Here is an 18878-nt window from a genome sequence, read left to right as displayed (position 1 = left end):
TCCAAACAATAACAGACTTGGGAACTGGAGATCTGAAATTACTGTTTCCCCTTGAGGAACATGTTTTCATCGGAGCAAGCTCACTCAGTGCTGCAAGGTCCCTCTGAGAACTTGTTAGGAGAAGAGTCTTGGGGATCCTCAAACAGCTCTTGCTCTCCAGCTTTCCTGTGAGCTGATGTCCAAAGTGAGAGAACGCAAATGACAGGGAAGACAGTGGACATTCTTATTTACCTACACATTAAGAGTATATGCAGTATGACGGCTGCCTAAGGCATCAACCAGAGCTGTGGGAAAAGGCTTCTCAAGAAATAGATAGAAGCCATGATCAAAAGTAGAAGGTTGCAGGCAGCTCACAGATCTCCCTTTCTAATGCCACCTTTCCTTTCTACATATCTTTCCAATAGTGGAAGCATGCTTACCCCAGTATTCTGGGTCTTAACCCTCATCTTATGTAGTAGTCTCCTCAGTCCACTTCCAACCTCTACTCCTGAATATTCTGCCTTTCTACCTTCTTCTTCTCTTCCTGGCAGTTGTTGAGATTTACAATGAAGGTTCCCTCTGGTCTTGCCTTCTTTGCTCACGTTCTCTTTCATGGCTTTAGGGTTTGCAAGTAACTTGATTCTAGAAGGGTTCCCAGATCCAAGGAGAAGTCCCCAGATTGTTTCCTGGGCAGCAAAGGAGAGGGTGCCTGAACTGGCATTGGCCCATAAGCATACTGATGAATATTATGCATATCAACATAGAACCTTCATCTGGCGATGAATGGAGATAGAGACAGAGACCCATATTGGAACACTGGACTTAACTCCCTAGGTCCAAATGAGAAGCAGAAGGAGGGAGAACGTGAGCAAGGAAGTCAGGATCAGAGGGAACCTTTATCAGTCGATGGATGGAGATTGAGACAGAGACCCACATTGGAGCACTGGACTGAGCCCCGAAGGTCCAAATGAGGAGCAGAAGGAGGGAGAAAATGAACAAGGAAGTCAGGACAGCGAGGGGTGCATTCACCCACTGTTACAAGGGGACTGATTTAATGAGAGCTCACCAAGGCCAGCTAGACTGGAACTGAACGAGCATGTGATCAAACCGTACTCTCTGAATGTGGCTGACATGGGGGCTGTCTGAGAAGCCATTGATAATGGCACTGGGACCTGTTTCATCTGCATGTACTAGCTTTTTGGGATCCTAGTCTGTTTGGATGCTCACCTTCCTAGACCTGGAGGGAGGGGGGAGGAACTTGAACTTCCCACAGGGCAGGAAACCCTGACTGCTCTTTGGACTGGAGAGGGAGGAGGAGAGGGAGTGGGGAGAGTGGGACGGTAATGGGAGGAGGGGAGGAAGTGGAAATTTTTATAAATTAATAAAAAAGAATTGAAAAATAAAATAAAATAAAATAAAAATGCCAAGTATCATCTTACACCAACTTGAGATAATGTTGACATCAAGAATATCTGACAGACAGAAACGACTAGAAAGAATTCAGTAATGGTGGCAGCACCTTTTCAATAGCCATTAATTCTCGACTCTAGTATTATGAAGTAATATTTTACTAAGATAAATATACGTGTAAAGAGGATTTTTTTTAAATTTGTACTATACTTCAGCTTTGCAAAGTGCCCAAATTCTTAGTTATCAGTCCATGCCATTACTGGGGACTGTAGAACTTGATTAAGACTACTAAGTGAGTTTAAGATCAGACTGACTTGCATAAGACCTTGGCTCACAAACAAGGTGGGGAAAACAGTTGAGTGGCAGAGAGCTCAAGGCTCTTTTCCTCATCCTTTTGTCTTCCGTGTAGCCTAACGTGATCAGCTGCTGCCACCAGGCACTTGGGTATAAGAGCCCGAACTGCCATGGACCCGAACACAACTGGGTCAATAGAGTTGGAACTGAAAATCCAAAACTGTGCTATATTTGGAAAAGCAAGGCAAGGTGCCTTCATGGTGTGTAACTGTTTATAGTTCTTTGATTCTTAGCTGAAACCTTCTTAATTAAATGAAATTTATAAATTGATTATTCCTTAGAAAAAAACACAGAAATTAACAATTCCTAAGGCAGAATGAAGAATGTGAAATAGCCCTACATTTATTGAGTATGTAAATGAGTAGGGGATGTTTTAATAGTTACACAAGACGGGGAACCTGGCATTCCTATAAACACATGAACTGCCATAGTGAATTGAAAGCATAACCTGAAAGTGAGGCAAAGCTGTGGGGAGCAATCTGTAACAAGTGACTGCAATCGAATGAATGCCTTCAGGATCCCAAAGGGTTCAAGCCAGAGTGATATGTAAGGAAGGTTCAGCAAAGGCAAACCTTTGTGACTAGATTATTCACTTTGCAAAGGATTAAGGTTACTTAGAGGAAATAGAAGTGGATTTGGGAAGGAGGAAAGGGAGGAAGACTGTGAGAGAGAGGCTGGGATGGAGGAAAGGGAGAAGAGAGAGAGGAGACAGAGCAAGTGAAGTGCCAAAGAGGACCTTAAATGATATGAAAAGCATTGGAAACAGGGTGAAAATGATTTGGACGCCTTAGAAGTCTGTGCGGCAGACTCTAGTTCCCAGGTGATAAACAATATATAGAGGTGCATAAATGCTGGAGAGACACAGCTTTTTCTTAAATTTTTTTAATTCTTGTGGCCATGGTGCATGGTGTGATGTGAGAAAAAAAAATCATGAAATCACTTGGTTGATTGATACTTTATATCACTCCTCTTAGTGGGATGTAACGTAAAGTTTGCAACACTCAGTCAGGTCTGCCAGCTGAGGTTCTTGTTAGAACTGTACTGTCTAGAACTGTACTGTCTCGTGGCTGCTGATGCTTCCTGGTTTCCCTCTCCCAGGTGCTGAATTGAAACACTCACTAATATTCCATAAACTAATCTTCTTCTCAGTGTTGGTATAACCGAACGAACACACATAGACACAAGAGTTAAGTGACGGGTACAATTCTACATTCTTTCCTTGCAGTGGGGACATTTCTAGGTGGTTCTAAATATTGATTTTGATCTAGAGTTGAAGAAAGACAAAACTCAAAGTGTATTACCTGTTTAAAAACCTGCCCCAGAAGGAGTTCTTAAGGCGTCCCCTCAAGAAAGAACCAATTAGGGAAAAATCCTGATTAAATTATAAGACATCACATCCTTAACACTTTTATACTTGCATGGAATCTTATTCAATACAGAAATCATAATTCCTCTTAAAAAAAACCAAAACAACACAAAAAGAGTAAGGGCATGTCTTTTGTCCTAAATGTCAAAACATTTAAAAGAAAACAAAAGAGTATTTATAACATTTATTTTCCAGGTAGTGAAAATGTTCCAGAATCCTAAGTTTATGTCTGTATGATTCAGTAAACTAGGCTCAAAAGCTAGCCTGATCGGGAGTAGGCAGTGCAAAGGCAACCATTACGTACTCACTTCCTAATTACTTGGTATATAGCTTTCTTGTGTTTTCCGCTTTACTGCAGTAAACAAATGTATGTATAAGTGTGAATGAGAATGGCTACGTTTCGGGAGGCACAGTCTTATTAGTATATGATGTTGGCATATACATTGTAAGACAAATTTTGCTTTCTTCAATTGAGTACTTTTCACAGACTCTTTTTTTTAATTTCCCTTGGGAAAATATTAACAACCAGACACTCATAACTCAATTATGTGCTGTAGATTGCTGTAACTCGAAAGAGAACAAAGGACACCTTCAGCCCTCAGAGTCCCAACATGTGTGGTTGCTTTTCACAGAACAGTCCGGATCATTACCGAAGGGCACTGAGCCAATGCAAACCCATAGGTCTAAACACTGTTGAAGTACTGCTTCTCAACACTCACCAGCTACCGTGGAGTACCTTTTAGCACTAGAGTTGATTTATACAAAATGAAATGGTGGAAACCTACATAAACACAAACTATTTCCAAGTCATATATGACTTTCTTATGAATTATATGTTTTAGAGAAGTACAAAGGAATTTCAGCGATGTGGAAAACCGCTAATTAAATAAAATATTCAAATTATCATTTATTACAAGAATATCAAAAGAGAACTAGATATTTCACAACATTTACTTTATTAAATATTTGCGCATTTTGAGCATGGAATGTCGCCAAAAAAGTTATGCTTAAAATAGTCAAAAGGAAGTTGTGCTATCACAACTTATTTTAAGCAATGATCTAATACACTCAGTTCAGATAAATGAACCTTTTCTTCCAATCCCTGAAGGCAAAGAAGAGAACAAGAACAGATTCCCTTAAAAGCATGAATTGCTTTTTGTTATTATACTAAACCAAGACATATTTGGGAAAATGCACTGAAAGTCAGATTGCATAAAAGCAAAATTGCAAAATTCAATTTTAGCTTCATTATAGAAAGTGTTATCTTCTACTAAGATATTTACTGATGGCTGAGATATCACCCGATATAATCTGTCTGTGTCAAGGTTATGAATGCTTTTAAAATAAATTCCTGAATAAAAAATACAACCTTAAGAATAGATAGAATGGAACCACAGTATTAGAGTGGAGGCTACTCCTTAAATTCTAGCATATAATCTACTTTTATTTCATGTTACTATAAATAATAAATACATAGATTACAGGATAAGTCTAATTGTTAAAAGACTGCTTTCCAAGTAAATGAATTAAGAAAATTTGAGAAAAACTTCTGGAAATAATTTTTCTCCCCACTTTTCTTCTAGAAACACAGCTTCCATTAACGAATCTATAGCTGTTTGCTCCCAAAGACACTTAGCAAGTTTGAACATTCAAAATAAAAACAAAAGCTAAAACACAATCCATTCTTCCTTATGAGATATCAAAACATATAGAATTACCGAAAAAAACAAATGATACAAGGCAAGTCTTCCACCCAAGGGCTATCCATCTAAAAAATTATATATGGTGAGCCTATGTTACTTATGTATTTAAATGTATGTGTACACACACACTTGGATTTTTGCTTGTTTGTTTTTGTTTAAAAAAGATGTAGCAGTCAGGGCTGGGGAGATGGTTCAGATAGTTAAGTGCATGGAGTCTGATCCTAGCAGTCATAACAGATCTGGTTTGGAGGCGTGCATTCCTAATTCCAGCATTAGCAAGGTGGACACAGAAGGATCCTTGAGGGTGGATAGCTTACTACACTGTAGGTACACAGGTTCCCCATTTTTCCGAGGCGCTATGCAGGGCTGTTCTGCTTCCTGGTTCCACTGCATCAGCTTGAGGGTGTAGCATAGAACTGCCCTCTCCTGTTATGTTAATTTTGCCTACAGCCCAAGGGTGTAGCTTAGAGAGAACTCTTCTGTCATGGTAATTCCACCTGCAAGCAAGGTTCTCGCCCGCAGGCAAGGTTCCAGGGTCAGCTCTTCTCTGAGCCTGAGCACGCCCACCTGGCTTCCTCTTTTCTCGGTTCAGCTGCTCTCCGACCTTGGGTGCGGCCCCCTGACTTTTCTCTTTCCTTGTTCCTGATGGGGGGGCTGGTGTCTTTCTGCCCCACAGTATATATACCCGACTTATGCTTAATAAAGCTGCCATTTGCCACTTGCTCTTTGGCAGATGAGCCGGTCTCTTTGTGTGTGTGTCGTCTGTTCAAACCCCTAGGACATGCGTCCGTTCTCGTGGGCTCGAGTCAGGAAAGCGCGCGCCTGTTTCGAGGTTCGGGTGTCCACAGAAAAGTGCGGAAGCTTACACTACACTAGGAACATCGATGGGTTTCATGTGTGCTGAGACATGTCTCATAAAGGTGAAGAGTGATAGAGATCTTACACATCTTCACACACATACACAGACATGAACCTGTATGCCTGCACATACTCCCACAAACATTCATCAAACTAACAATTAATTCTTAGTAGACACAGTATGTCCTCTCTTATACTAACGTAGGCTAGATATGTCATGATCATTTCCATATATTTAATCTACTCTTTTATTTTGGTGTTACTTTGGATCAGACTCAGGGCCAAATGCATACACTGTAAGTGCAATAGTACTAAGCTTTAGATCTAAAAAATGAACAGCACAAAAGACAAGTCTAGTGTTGGTTTTGACATCTGACTCTTATAATGCCAGCCTTCTGGAGGTGAAAGCTGGAGGAAGCTTTCAAGCACTTATAAGCAGACTGAACTATATAGTTAAAAAGCTATCTCAAAGAAGCCGAACCAAGCAAGTCAAAAAAGAAGAGGAACATACAAAGCAAACATCTGTTTATGTTCAGGTGTTCATCAAGCAACAATAATACATATGCAGATAAGCATTTCTATGCAGACTAAAGTCTCAAGAACAAACCTCATTCACTTAAGCAAACCATTGATATTTAATCATAAAATATATATCATACATCTAAGGATCAGAGGATGATCATTATAGATGAATATAATAAGGTGGTTCAACGTCCATGTAAACAGAGTTCAATACTGACTCTGATTTACCTGATTCTTACAAGAATTCTACTCTTTCTGAAGATGAATAAACTAATAATCACTGGTGCCTCACAGGTTAAAACTACTTCATACATTTTGTATTTTAAATTTCCAATCCCTCTAAGCTTTGATATCTCTAGGTTTCATTGTAGATAACAGTATTTGCTAAACTCATAGAAAATGTTAGTTGATAGTACCTGAACTTCTATTTGCAGCATTGCTTATCTCGTAGGGTATAGTGTAAATTGTATTTTAAATTTTAATAGCCATTTCTTTTGCAATTTTAAAGATTTAATTTAAATTTATTTGAAACTGACACTCTAAACATGACAATTTTGTGAACCAGGAAAATATTATTTCATGTTTTACAGATGCAAAAATTAAGTAATATTTAAATCAGATCTAAACCTCTCTTTCACCTCATATATCACTCCTTTATTTTAGTAATATTCAAAATCCCTTCCTTCACTTTATTTTTCAGATAATTTCTCACACCTAACCTCTTAATTTTTTGAAGAACAACCATATTGTTTTTCAATAATAAGATTTCACAGAGGTCAATCTGCCTCTGCATCTCAAGTGCTGGAATTAAAGGTGTGTGTTGCCACCACCCAGCTCATTTTCCTTTCTCAATGAAGTTCCTTCACACCTGTTGAAAGTCCGCTGAATGGGTTACCTGTGATAGTTTTGTTTGTTCTTGTTCAATGGTCCATTTGTCTGTTTTATGAAAATTCAATGGAATTTTGATGATTCTAGTAAATTTTGAATTCAGGTAGTACCATGCCTCTAATTTTCTCCTTTTTAGTAAAAAAAAAAATTCCTGATAAGATTTTAATTTCATATATCTTTTTGAGACTTCCAGTAGCCTACCACCCCACTTGAGTGGGCACCATATATAACATGAGGGGGCCGACTTGTTGGGGTTTCTGTCCTGCCCGGTACCCCACAGCTGGCAAATCCCAAAGAGAAATCACACACAGGACTCCATAAGGTTATAAACTGATTGGCCCATTAGGTCAGGCTTCTTGTTAACTCTTATAACTTATGTTACCCCATTATCGTTATCTACATTAGCCATATGGCTCTGTACCTTTCTCAGCAGGGCAAGTTACATGCTACCTCTTCGGTGGTCTGTGCAGGAGTGACAGAGGAACCTCCCTGCTTCCCAGAATTCTCCTGTTCTCATTGCATCACCTCTACTTCCTGTCTGGTTTTCCCACCTATACTGCCTGCCTGGCCAATCAGCGTTTTATTAAAATATGATTGACAGAATACATTCTCCCGCATCACTTGAGTGTTTTCTATGCTGATTAGAATATAGAAGTCTGGGTGCTGGGCCAAACTTTCTGTGGATGTTTGTCAGACTGAGAATTCAACATAACTCCTAAATTTCTGCTCATATTTCTGCTTGGATGATCTGTGGATTGACAGAATGGGCCATTAAGCTCTCCAACAATTGTTGAGTGGGAGTCTCACTCTTTCTTTAGTCTATTAATATTTGCTTTACATGTTTGGGTGCTTTTACATTAAATGCATTCATACTTACTTGCCCATTTCCTTTTGTTGAGTCAAACTCATTGTTATCAAGTCATGACCTTACTTTTCTCATTTACCACTTTCATGTAAACTCAGTTTTATCTGCTGTAAATATAGCCACCTCAATTTCCGTTTGAATTTGATTTGCATAGAATTAGATTTTCTAGTTTTAACCTATTTCAGTCCATGTATTTGCTTTTAGGTAATTTGAAGTTTTTATAAGGTACATATAACTGAGACTGCCCCACATTTAAACTGGCATTATATATCTTCTAAATATAGAATTTATTCTCTTTAAATGTAAATTGCTAATAGGCAAGTTCTTAAAGTAGATATTTTATAACTCTTTTATGTGAGAGTTCACTAATGCTAGCTAATATTTTTTAGCACAGTTTCCTTAAACCTCTTAAAATTTGGTAAGTATTGATACTTGTCAGAAGAAAGATAAATGTTAGTCTTCAGAATTTGTCTCTTTTTTGCTTAAGCTTGTCTGGGAAGAAACGCTTATATTTATATATTTTTTTTATATTTTGCAAGCTCTTAGTCACTTCCACTAATTTAGCACTAGATGGTGTTTAAGTTCACGTTTGAAGTGTCAACTATCTGTGTATTGTCACTATTTTAGCATCGAAGGATAATGGCCTCCCAGGTTCCCAGGTCTCTGGTCATTGTTTTGTTCAGTTGTAGCCAAAGTGCTTTCTCCTTAAAATGGTAGTCCATTTTCCCATGCTTCTCCTGGGGTTTGGAGTGTCACACTTATCTACCTTGTGCACGGTCACCAGCTTGTGCTTTTGGCATTGTGGGGTTGTGGGCAATTTCCTGAGAATCATCTCTGAGTTAAAAACTCCAAAAACTATGCTTTGTGTGTGACCAGCAACTCCATGGGACTCTATTATATCCAGAAACCATGTATGGAAACTGGACCAAAAGTTTACATTTCTATTGATTGCCTATTGCAGTGATGTTGGACAGAATAGAACTCCAATAGATTATGGTTTCATGCCGGCTCTTGATAATATTTGATAGTCTATTTCAAAAGTCTATCTGTTGACACCCTAATAAGAGTTATTAGGGCCTGTCTGTAGGATAATACTCTTTTACCCTATAAAGACTTGTCACTCATATTGATTTAATAAAATGCTGATTGGCCAATAGCCAGGAAGGAATATAATCAGAACAATCAGACTAAAAGAATTCTGGGAAGAGAAAAGGTGGAGAGACACAGTCACAAGCTAGATGCAGAGGAAGCAAGATGAGGATACTCACTGAGAGAAAGTGCTCTGGGACAATGATTTATCAGTTGTATTGCTCTAATAAAATGCTGATTGGCCAGTAGTTAGGCAGGAAGTAGAGGTGAGGTGACCAGGCAGGAAGTAGAGGTGAGGTGACCAGACAGGAAGTAGAGGAAGGGTGATGAGAACTGGAGAATTCTGGGAAGATGAAAGAGTCAGTCTGCTGCCTGCAGCTGTCACCCAGACACAGAACAAGCAAGAAATGACTGCCTGGCCAAAAAAGGTACCAAGCCATGTGGCTAACATAGACAAGAATTATGGACTAATATAAGTTAAAAGAATTAATAGGAAGCCTGAGCTACTAGGCCAGCTAGTCTATGATTAATGTAGATTTCTGTGTATTTCTTTGGGACTGAACAACTGTGGGAACTGGTGGACAGAAGCCTCTGTCAATAAGAAGGTACCAAGTCATGTAGCTAAACATAGATAGGAATTATGGGTTAATTTAAATTGTAAGAGCTAGTTAATAATAAGGCAAAGCTAATAGACCAAGCAATTTGTAATTAATATCAGCTTCTGTGTGTTTCTTTGGGACTAAATGGCTGAGAGACTGGACAGGACAGAAAGTTCCATCTACAGAACTGTCCATCCTAGAACTGAGTTTCAAGGCAAAGACATGTGTTAATTAATCTTAATTTACTTCAGTGAATAGAGTTTTTTATGTTGTAAAAGTTGGGCTATATGGGTGATGGCAGTTGTTTGGCCACTAAAGTTGATATGAATTGGCCAGTGTCCAACTGTCATAACCACAAATAAGATCCACATCATAATGAGTAATGATACAAAGGAAAACACAAGTCCATTTTCAATGCCATGTTGGTTTCTACCAGATATAGGATACTCTAAAGGTATTATCTTGGAGACCTTGCTGAGGGCTAGGTAGTTGATTTTTCCCAACATGGAGGTGGGGCAATGGTTCTCAACCTGTGGATTGTGAACATTTCTGGGTTGCTTATCAGATATCCTGTATGTCAGATATTTACATTACGATAACAACAATAGCAAAATTACAGGTATAAAGTAGCAATCAAATAATTTTATGGGTGGGGCCACTACAACAAGACGAACTCTTGTAAGGAGTCACAGGATTAGTACGGTTGAGAACCACTGGGTTAAGGTAACACAGACAATTCTCAGCTGTTTCGTTGTTGTTGTTTTTTGTTTTGTTTTGCATTTTTTTTGCAGTTGTTTTGTTTTCGAGACAGAGTTTTTCTGTTTAACTTTGGCTGTCCAGGTAACACTCAACTCTAATAGCCTTAGATCTGTCTAGTCAAAAGTTGGAGAATGGGTAGATACTTGAGATCTATTAAAAGACTGGCATAGATTTGATCCCCTTGGCATATATTTTAAATAGGGATTTTGAGGGTGCAGACCTAGAGCGTCTGTCTTTGAGCTTTGGCATCTGGATGTGGTCTTTATATTCTGTCCAATCCTGGTTCTCATGCAAGTGAGCCCAGAAGTGAACCAAAGATCCAACCCTGTGTGAGCCTTGAAGCCCCTACTGCAGGATAGATCACCATCCCTGCTGCACCATTTGTGGATTGGCAATAGAGAAAGTTTCTGTGTTGACACGGTCCATGTTTTGGTCATTTGGGTGAAACAAGAGAGAGGGTTTAGAATATTCTGCCCATCTCCTAATTTCACTAGTACTGATCAAGACAGATAGAGTTTAGAACGTTCTGCTCATCCCCAAATTTCAGTGGTTATTGTCAAGTCTATAGTTTAGACTTAGTTTCCTTTCCCTGACTCAAGTGGAAGGCACCTCTCCCACATGGGTAGCTGAGTTGAGGTGGCAATATGAGCTAGAATTTCCTTCTTAAGCCTTCTTCATATAGCATATCTTTATATCATATTAAAAGTAGTCTTCATGGTCACTCATCACATGTCTTTAGCTGTTATGCAACTCTCTGGTTATGTGAACAGTTCAGACTGATGTCTGTGGGGTTAATGTTGAGGGATTTTACTCAAACATCATCTTTCTCTTTCTCTATGTTTCCTTTAACTGGTAACCCTTCTTAGCCAGTTCATGGTTGGAGCATTATGAATCTTTATTAGCTCAGATTCATTAGACCTTGGTAGAAATTTGTTCAGATGTGAAATCAAAAAGGGAGAAACAATGTAAAATATTATCATAGTCTTTAAACAAAGGAGTATTTATTAATTAAAAATTAATAAAATATTTATTTCTTGTTGCATTTTCAGGAAAGAATACATGTTTACTCTTGGCTAATTCCCTTGCCATATCTTCATTATAGATACTTGCTCTTCTAATATATAAGTATATATTTACACATTTTTGCTGCTTTTATTCATGTTTTCAATGGCTTCAATATTGTGCTCATTGACACAAAATATGCATATATATATATATATATATATATATATACATATATATACTGAAACCCATAAAAGCATAAAATGTTGTCACAGGGATTTTGTTTTTAACTGCCTTCTATTGTTTTTGACACTTGGAAGGCCTCCTGAGCGACACTGTCACCTAACACAAAGCAGGCATAAGGCACAGAAAAAACTCAATGAATCCACCAACGATGTATATAAATAAACTGACCTTCTTAACGTTTTTGTTTAAGTCGACCAGACTGAGCAGGAAGACATGGTCCTTGACCCCTAGGAACAGCCTGCCTCTCTCCTCATCTACAAGGAGCGTCTGGAAATCCAGTCCTTCCGACGAACCCAAAAAGGGAATGCAGCTGTTTGAGAGCAGCAAGTCTGTGGAAAAGTTAAAAGAGGGAGAGGAAGGGAAAGCTTTCAGCATAAAATGTATTTACATGCCCTAATACACATATCGATCCACTTTTTAAACATACTTGTGCGGCGTGGATGCCCCAGTGTTGACACATTGGAACAAGTTTAGCTCCTTCAGAAGCAGACACTTTTCCTTAAATAGTGATTGCTTCTGTTCTGTGTATAAAATACATTTTAACATTAATATAAAACTTTGAACTATGAAATACAAGGCATTACCAAAGCAGGTCATAAATTATAATTTAAAGCATTTTTTTTAATTTGAAAAATGACATACCCAAGATGCATCAACAAAGCATAAAAGTGTGTCATAAATATCATGGTAATTTTTTCCTCTTGTGCTTTTTAAAAATTCTACTGAGTATGAAAAATGTTGGTGCTATTATGACATTTTCCTTCTGATTTCACATTGCACAGTGTTTACATTCACCTCTTACATACCGTGGCTCGCCTTCCTCCCTTCTGATCTCTTCCCTCTCCCTTGATAACCCTTCCAACATTCACGTTAAAAGCAAGTGATATTTGTTTTTCTGAGTACTGTTTTATTTTCTGTTTATATTGTAATTCATCCATTTACCCACAAGTAAGACTAATTTGTTGCTTCCAAGTTCTGGTAGCTACAATAAAATATATGCATACAAAGGTTTTTGCATATAAATTTCTGATTTCTTTGAAGTAAAGCAAAAGAAACAATTGTTGGTCACATACTTAGTTTTGCCAGAAATTGTCCAATATGCCTAACAAGATGTATAAATCATTTGTATTTTGCTTGATGATGATTGCATGGTTCTATTGCTCTTATTCGCATTGTTGTTATCAGCATTTTAGATGTAACCCTTTTAATAGACATGTAATGTTATGTCGTTTTACTTTGAGTTTCTCTGATGATACTGGTATGATATATGAGTTCATATGCTTATTTGATATTTTATATCCTTATTGGTAAGGTGAATATTAATGCCTTTGATTATATTCTTTCAAAATTCATTTTGTTTCTTACTATCGAATTGTAGTAAGTCTTCTTACATTTTGGCTATTTGTCCCTTGCGAGACATGTGTTTTCAAATATTCACTTTTTTGTCTATAACAGTTATTTTTTTTAACTTTCCAGTACTAAAGAAAAATCTTTTATAAGTAAAATTGGAGAGCTGGAAAAATGACCCTGTCTTAATTGCACCTATTCCTCTTTCATAAGGATGTGGGTTTCTAGCACCCATGTGGTGGCTCCTGTAACTCTGGTTCCAAGAGATCAGGCTCTCCCTTCTGGCCTCCGCAGGCACCAGGCACACATTAGTGCCCTGAAATGCATGCAGACAATACACTCATAAACATAAACCACTTGTTTTAAAATGGAGCAATTTAGAGATTTAGCTGTTAAGTATGTGTGGGCGTATATGTGCATATGAGTACTGTTCTTCCAGGCGAGAGGTGTCAGATCTCCCTGGAATTCAAATTATGGCAGTTATGAGCCATGGATGTTAGGAGGAAAGGCATGTTCTCTGAAAGAACAGTATGCATTCTAACCCTCTGGACGAGCTCTCCTTCACCTCTTCCTCCTGTTCGTGATAGTGTTCAGGATGGAGCATTAATGGAATGCCTGCATTCTCACAACATTTTTAATTTCTTATTTTTTGAGATTATAGTACATGCAAATCTTCTCTCCCTTCCCTTTCTCCTCTGTAAACCCTCCCATACATGCGTCCTTTTTTTTTTTTTCATGTTTGCGGCCTCTTTGTTCATTAATTGTTATTTCCATGTATGAACTTATGAAGGTATATGCATATACATCTCTAATGCATAGGTGCAACCTGCTTTGTATATGTCTGGATAATGTTAATTGTATGTGTGTTTTTATAGCTGGCCATTTAGCATTGGATAACCAATCTGTGTCCTTTTTCCTGGGGAAGACCATTATTCTGCGCTCAGCCTTGCTTAGTTGTCTATAGTTCTTTGCGTAGGTTGAGGCCTCCTGGGCTTTTCTCATGCACGGTAGCATGTCCACTCATGTTTAGGAAGTCATGTTGGTGAATCTCTCTGTGTATTCTTTGTGACAGGAAAGCATGGTAGAAACCCATAACCAATCAAAAGGAAGAGCTGTGAAGCCCAATCCCAGTGAAAACATCTACAAACCAGCTCCTACACCTATTGTTCAGGGACCATTATGTAGATTGTAAGAGCCAAAGTTCAGGGAGTTCTCTGTGAGATAGTGTCTCCTAGCAATGCACTCTTCCTTACTATTAATAATCTACATTTCTTGTTCAGATGTTTGTTTCACACAAAGATGGAAACAAAAAGTTGAATTAATTTCTAAAGAAGTGTGGCCTGAAACTGGAGATAGAATACAAATTGTAAAGTTGGATGAAACCTTCAAATGACTCAGTACAAATGTAACTTCACAAATGAAACCATTTCATTTCGATGAAGTGAAATGCATATCCTATAGTTATGGTCTTTGGTGTCAAACCTGGTAATTATAGTGTATTTCCTAGTTTCCTTCACTTTGAGACCTATTTGTAGGCCCAGTGCACTTGGTTCGCAACAATGATAACAGACACTTCTAAGTAAACTAGATCTTTATAACACATTTCTTTTAACCAAAGTACTTACAATAGTATCTTTTATTTCTGTAAACCTAGAGCATTGATCACCAAAAAGGTAGTAGTAACAAATTTATCACTTTACTAAGGTTGAGGATATGAAAATTTAAAAACAGTTGGTAATTTTGATGTAATTAACTATTGATTCCTACTTTTTTCTACTTCCATTTATTAATTATTATTTTGCTCAATTTCCAAGATAGACTTGAAAAATTTATTTTAGAATATGAAAAAGGTATAAACGTGTAACACGACCAGGAATCTCAAGTGCGTGTGGTTACCAAACAAAACTCTTTCTTTAATATTTATAGATAACACTTTATGCAGAGTAGATGGACATTGAACTCTAACCTCATTTTTATGGAACTGAGTGTCATTTTTTACATCAGAGGTACAATATTGCAATATAATTTTACAACTCTGAATGCTATGTTTTGGACTCATTTCCAATGAACATTCCACACTGGCTGTAAGTAGAATCGAGAAGAAAGCAGTGGGATTAAGGGATGGGCTAGGACTGACATGATTAAAGCCTTTTAAAAGAATGTATTTCACACTAACCTTCGCACAATCAGGCAAATCTGTATTTTCCTTGGGATTTCTCTTAGGTAAAGTAGAAATGTGAAAAATTAAAAGTAATTGAAGAGACTCCCAAGAGTATATACTCACTTCACTAGTAAACAGTTTTATTTGATATAAACCCTCATGACTTCAATTTTTCAAAACTGATGGTTGTTCTGAAACATGAATTACATTGAAAATTATAAGATGCAATATGACATGGCATAAAGAAAAATAGGACCAGGCGTGCAAGAGTTAGATCAAAGCACCAGCGTCCTGTCTGTGGTTGGCAAATCATTGGCAGTGTGATGTAGTGATTTAGGACAAGTCCCTGGACCACCGTGTCTCAGCTTCCTAAAACAGAAGTGAAGTTAAGAGAAATCATATGGCAACTGCTGTTAGCTCACAGAACGAAGGCTTTAGTGTGAGATTGGCCTTCGAACAATAGGTGGCATGCACCCCATGCTGTGGATTGATCACCTATTACAAGGATAATGTGTTCTTTTTAAAATCTATGTAAAGAAAGTATAACATTCGCACATTTATATTATTCTCTCGACAAGTAGAAGAGGTAATTTTTAGCATTTCTTAAAATTATGACTACTAAGTGTGAAAAGGTTAGTAAGTATTGTTGTTTATTTTGTTGTTTGTTTTTTCCTTTTTCAAATCAATTTTTAAATTGATTTTATTGAGTCACACATTTTTTTTCTGCCCCACTTCCTTTCAACCTCTCCCATGGTCCCCATGCTCCCAATTTACTCAGGACATCTTGTCTTTTTCTACTTCCCATATTGATTAGATCCATGTATGTATGTCTTTCTCGGGGTCCTCATCATTGTCTAGGTTCTCTGGAATTGTGAATTGTAAGCTAGCTTTCTTTGCTTTATGTCTAAAAGCCACTTATGAGTGAGTATATATAATGTTTGCCTTTTTGGGTCTGGGTTACCTCACTCAATATGATGTTTTCTAGATCTATCCAATTGCCTGAAAATTTCAAGATCTCATTATTTTTTTTCTGCTGTGTAGAACTCCATTGTATGAATGCACCATATTTTCATTATCTATTGGCTGAGGGGCATTTAGGTTGTTTCCAGGTTCTGGCTATGACAAACAGTTTTGCTATGAACATAACTGAGCACATGTCCTTGTGGTACGATTGAGTATGCTTTGGGTATATACCAAAAGTGGTATTGCTGGATCTTGAGGAAGGTTGTTTCCTAATTTTTTGAAAAATCACCACACTGATATCCAAAGGGGTTGTACCAGCTTGCATTCCCACCATCAATAGAGGAGGGTTCCCTTTACCACCCATCATCTCAAGCATAAGTTGTCATCGTGTTTTTGATCTAGGCCATTCTTATAGGTGTAAGATAGAATCCCGGAGTTGTTTTGATTTGCATTTCTCTGATGATTAAGGATGTTGAGCATTTCCTTAAGTGTCTTTCAGCCATTTTAGATTTCTCTGTTGAGAGTTCTGTTGTTATAAATATTAGCATTGACCTCCAATTTGGGAAAACAAGTTTTTTTTAAACACATTATTGTATCTTCTTATAAACCTGTAACATGTAGGTTAAAACATATCTGCCAATTTATGATATTCTGAGAAGATTAAAGAATATTTATTACACAAAATTATATAGCCTAAAAGAGACACTCAGCTGGATGTTCACATTGTTTTAGAGAATCTTCCCTGCAAAAGCTATTGGATCACTGTGTGTGTGTGTGTGTGTGTGTGAAAGTAATAAATTTATTTGAAAATAAATCACAGCACATGTGGATTACATTCTAGGAGAGGTCTGAATTTTCTTTCTGAGCCATCCCTTGCACAGAATCTCCCTGATGTGTCCTTTACCTACCCAACATAATCATGGCTTAAGGTCACTTAAAGTAATAAGACCTGATGAATCATCGGGTCAGTGTAGACTAAAGCTACATTGTACCCCAATACCTTTGCCACTCACAAGTCTTCATCATACCAGACCAACACTGCAACTTGTAACTTGCTTTGTCACCACAATATAGCCATATACCAGTCAATAAGATAACTTGGTAGAGACTGTACATTTGCAGCTTTTATTGCAGTTTATTTTTATAATTCTATTTATTGATATTGATTATTGTGACCGATACTTGTTCCTTGTTTATAAATTTATATAAATATAAATATATGCCTAGAAAGAAAATAATTTATGGAGGTTTCACTATTGATGCCAATTTCATTATTCTGATTGTCTTGGAAATTATTTCCTTCTTGTGTGTGTTATGGGAGGAAGATAAGTCTGTGCTGTTGCTATTCCTTGGTATGTACTCAAGTCATGAAAAAGACCAGCCTTACTTGCATTTCAGTTTCCAGTAGTTATCTTAGTGTCTGAGAAAATTAAGTACTTAATGACTATTTGTAGCATGGAATTCAGTCTATTAAACATGGAAAATATGTGGGACCACAAGAAGTGAAACTAGACATACAGACAGTGTCGAGATAGCTGAGGGCAGTGATGTCAGGCAGGGGAGTTAGGCTATTATGTAGGTGACTGGAAGCCATGCACATTTTAGTTTTCAAGGAAGTGGCAAGGTCTCAAACTGAGTGTTAGAGAGATAAGTGTGCCTACAGAGCTCAGGACGGATGATGATGGGGCCTGGTGGCGTCAGGAAGACTACCCAGGAATCTCTAAAACAAGAAAAGTCCCTGAAATACACCCAAGTCGGTGCAGGGAGACATACACTTAAGAACTGTGAATTTCAAAGTTTTTTTTCTTCTACTTATGCATGGAGGAAAATAAAGTTGATATATTCATTTGCTGGATCCTATTTCACCATAACAAATTCTATTTGGTTGGGTTTCAAACAAACTTAGCAAGAAAACAGCTGCAAAAATATTGACTAACCTGAAGCATCGTCATTTCCAAATGATTTAACGTTGTACTGCAACAACGCTAGCATCAAAGTGATTAAAGCATGCCTCACCAGCCCTCTGCAGCCAAATAAAATAATTAAACTAAGGAATTACATATGAACACTTCTCCAGCTGACAGACACGTTAGGAAGGGACCTTGGGACAGAGATTGGGACAGGTTCCTCTTCCCAAGCTTATCTTTCTTGCATTCTTGCCAAATGCATCAAAGTTGTTGCTCGTTTCCATGGGATCATCAACTAAAACCTAGACAATAACAACCCTAGAGAATATATCTTTACACCTAAAGCTGACACATACCATGAACTCCAGGAATCAGAAGTGGAGACTTGGCTGTTCTTAGTGCAAACTGAGTTTTATGTTTTTGCCTAAATTGGAAATTCTCAGGGGTACAACTGTCAGCATCATTCTCATCTGTAAGCCCTGAAGTCTTGCCGGGTTTCCTTCCTCTCTGCCCTTAATGAAAGGACAAGTGTGTCCCTTCACACGTTCCATGCTGAGGTCTCTTGTGAGCTTACTTACTCAGGGGCACCCTTGCTTGGGATGTCAGCAGCATTTACACTGGAGCCTCACATGGTTTCTTTGATCCATGTAAACTCCAAGCTAAGCCACCGAAGCTTCTTGTCCTGTCTTTTGTCAGTGCCTTCTTATTCTCTTACCCTCTTTCAGCTTTGGAATGTCACCCAGATACTCAAACCATACTTCTGTACTAGAAACACAATGTTGGAAAGCAGATAGTATAATTACTTCCAAAGTAAATATATCAGTAATTGTCTAATATTTTTAAAGCATAGACATTATCTT

General features: G+C 37.7%; 1 protein-coding gene across 1 annotated transcript in view; it reads right to left on the bottom strand.

The window, feature by feature from the left end:
- The window catches only part of Sema3d (semaphorin 3D), a 193627-nt gene that overhangs the window by 91386 nt on the left and 83363 nt on the right, over positions 1 to 18878 (bottom strand). Inside the window, exon 3 of the mRNA XM_048433583.3 lies at positions 11809 to 11969. Coding sequence (XP_048289540.3) covers positions 11809 to 11969 — 161 coding nt within the window. The remainder of the gene's footprint in view (positions 1 to 11808; positions 11970 to 18878) is intronic.

Source organism: Myodes glareolus, chromosome 27 (assembly GCF_982192425.1).
Source record: "Myodes glareolus chromosome 27, mMyoGla1.1, whole genome shotgun sequence".
NCBI classification, from domain to species: domain Eukaryota; kingdom Metazoa; phylum Chordata; class Mammalia; order Rodentia; family Cricetidae; genus Myodes; species Myodes glareolus.
This window is presented reverse-complemented; position numbering and strand designations above follow the sequence as displayed.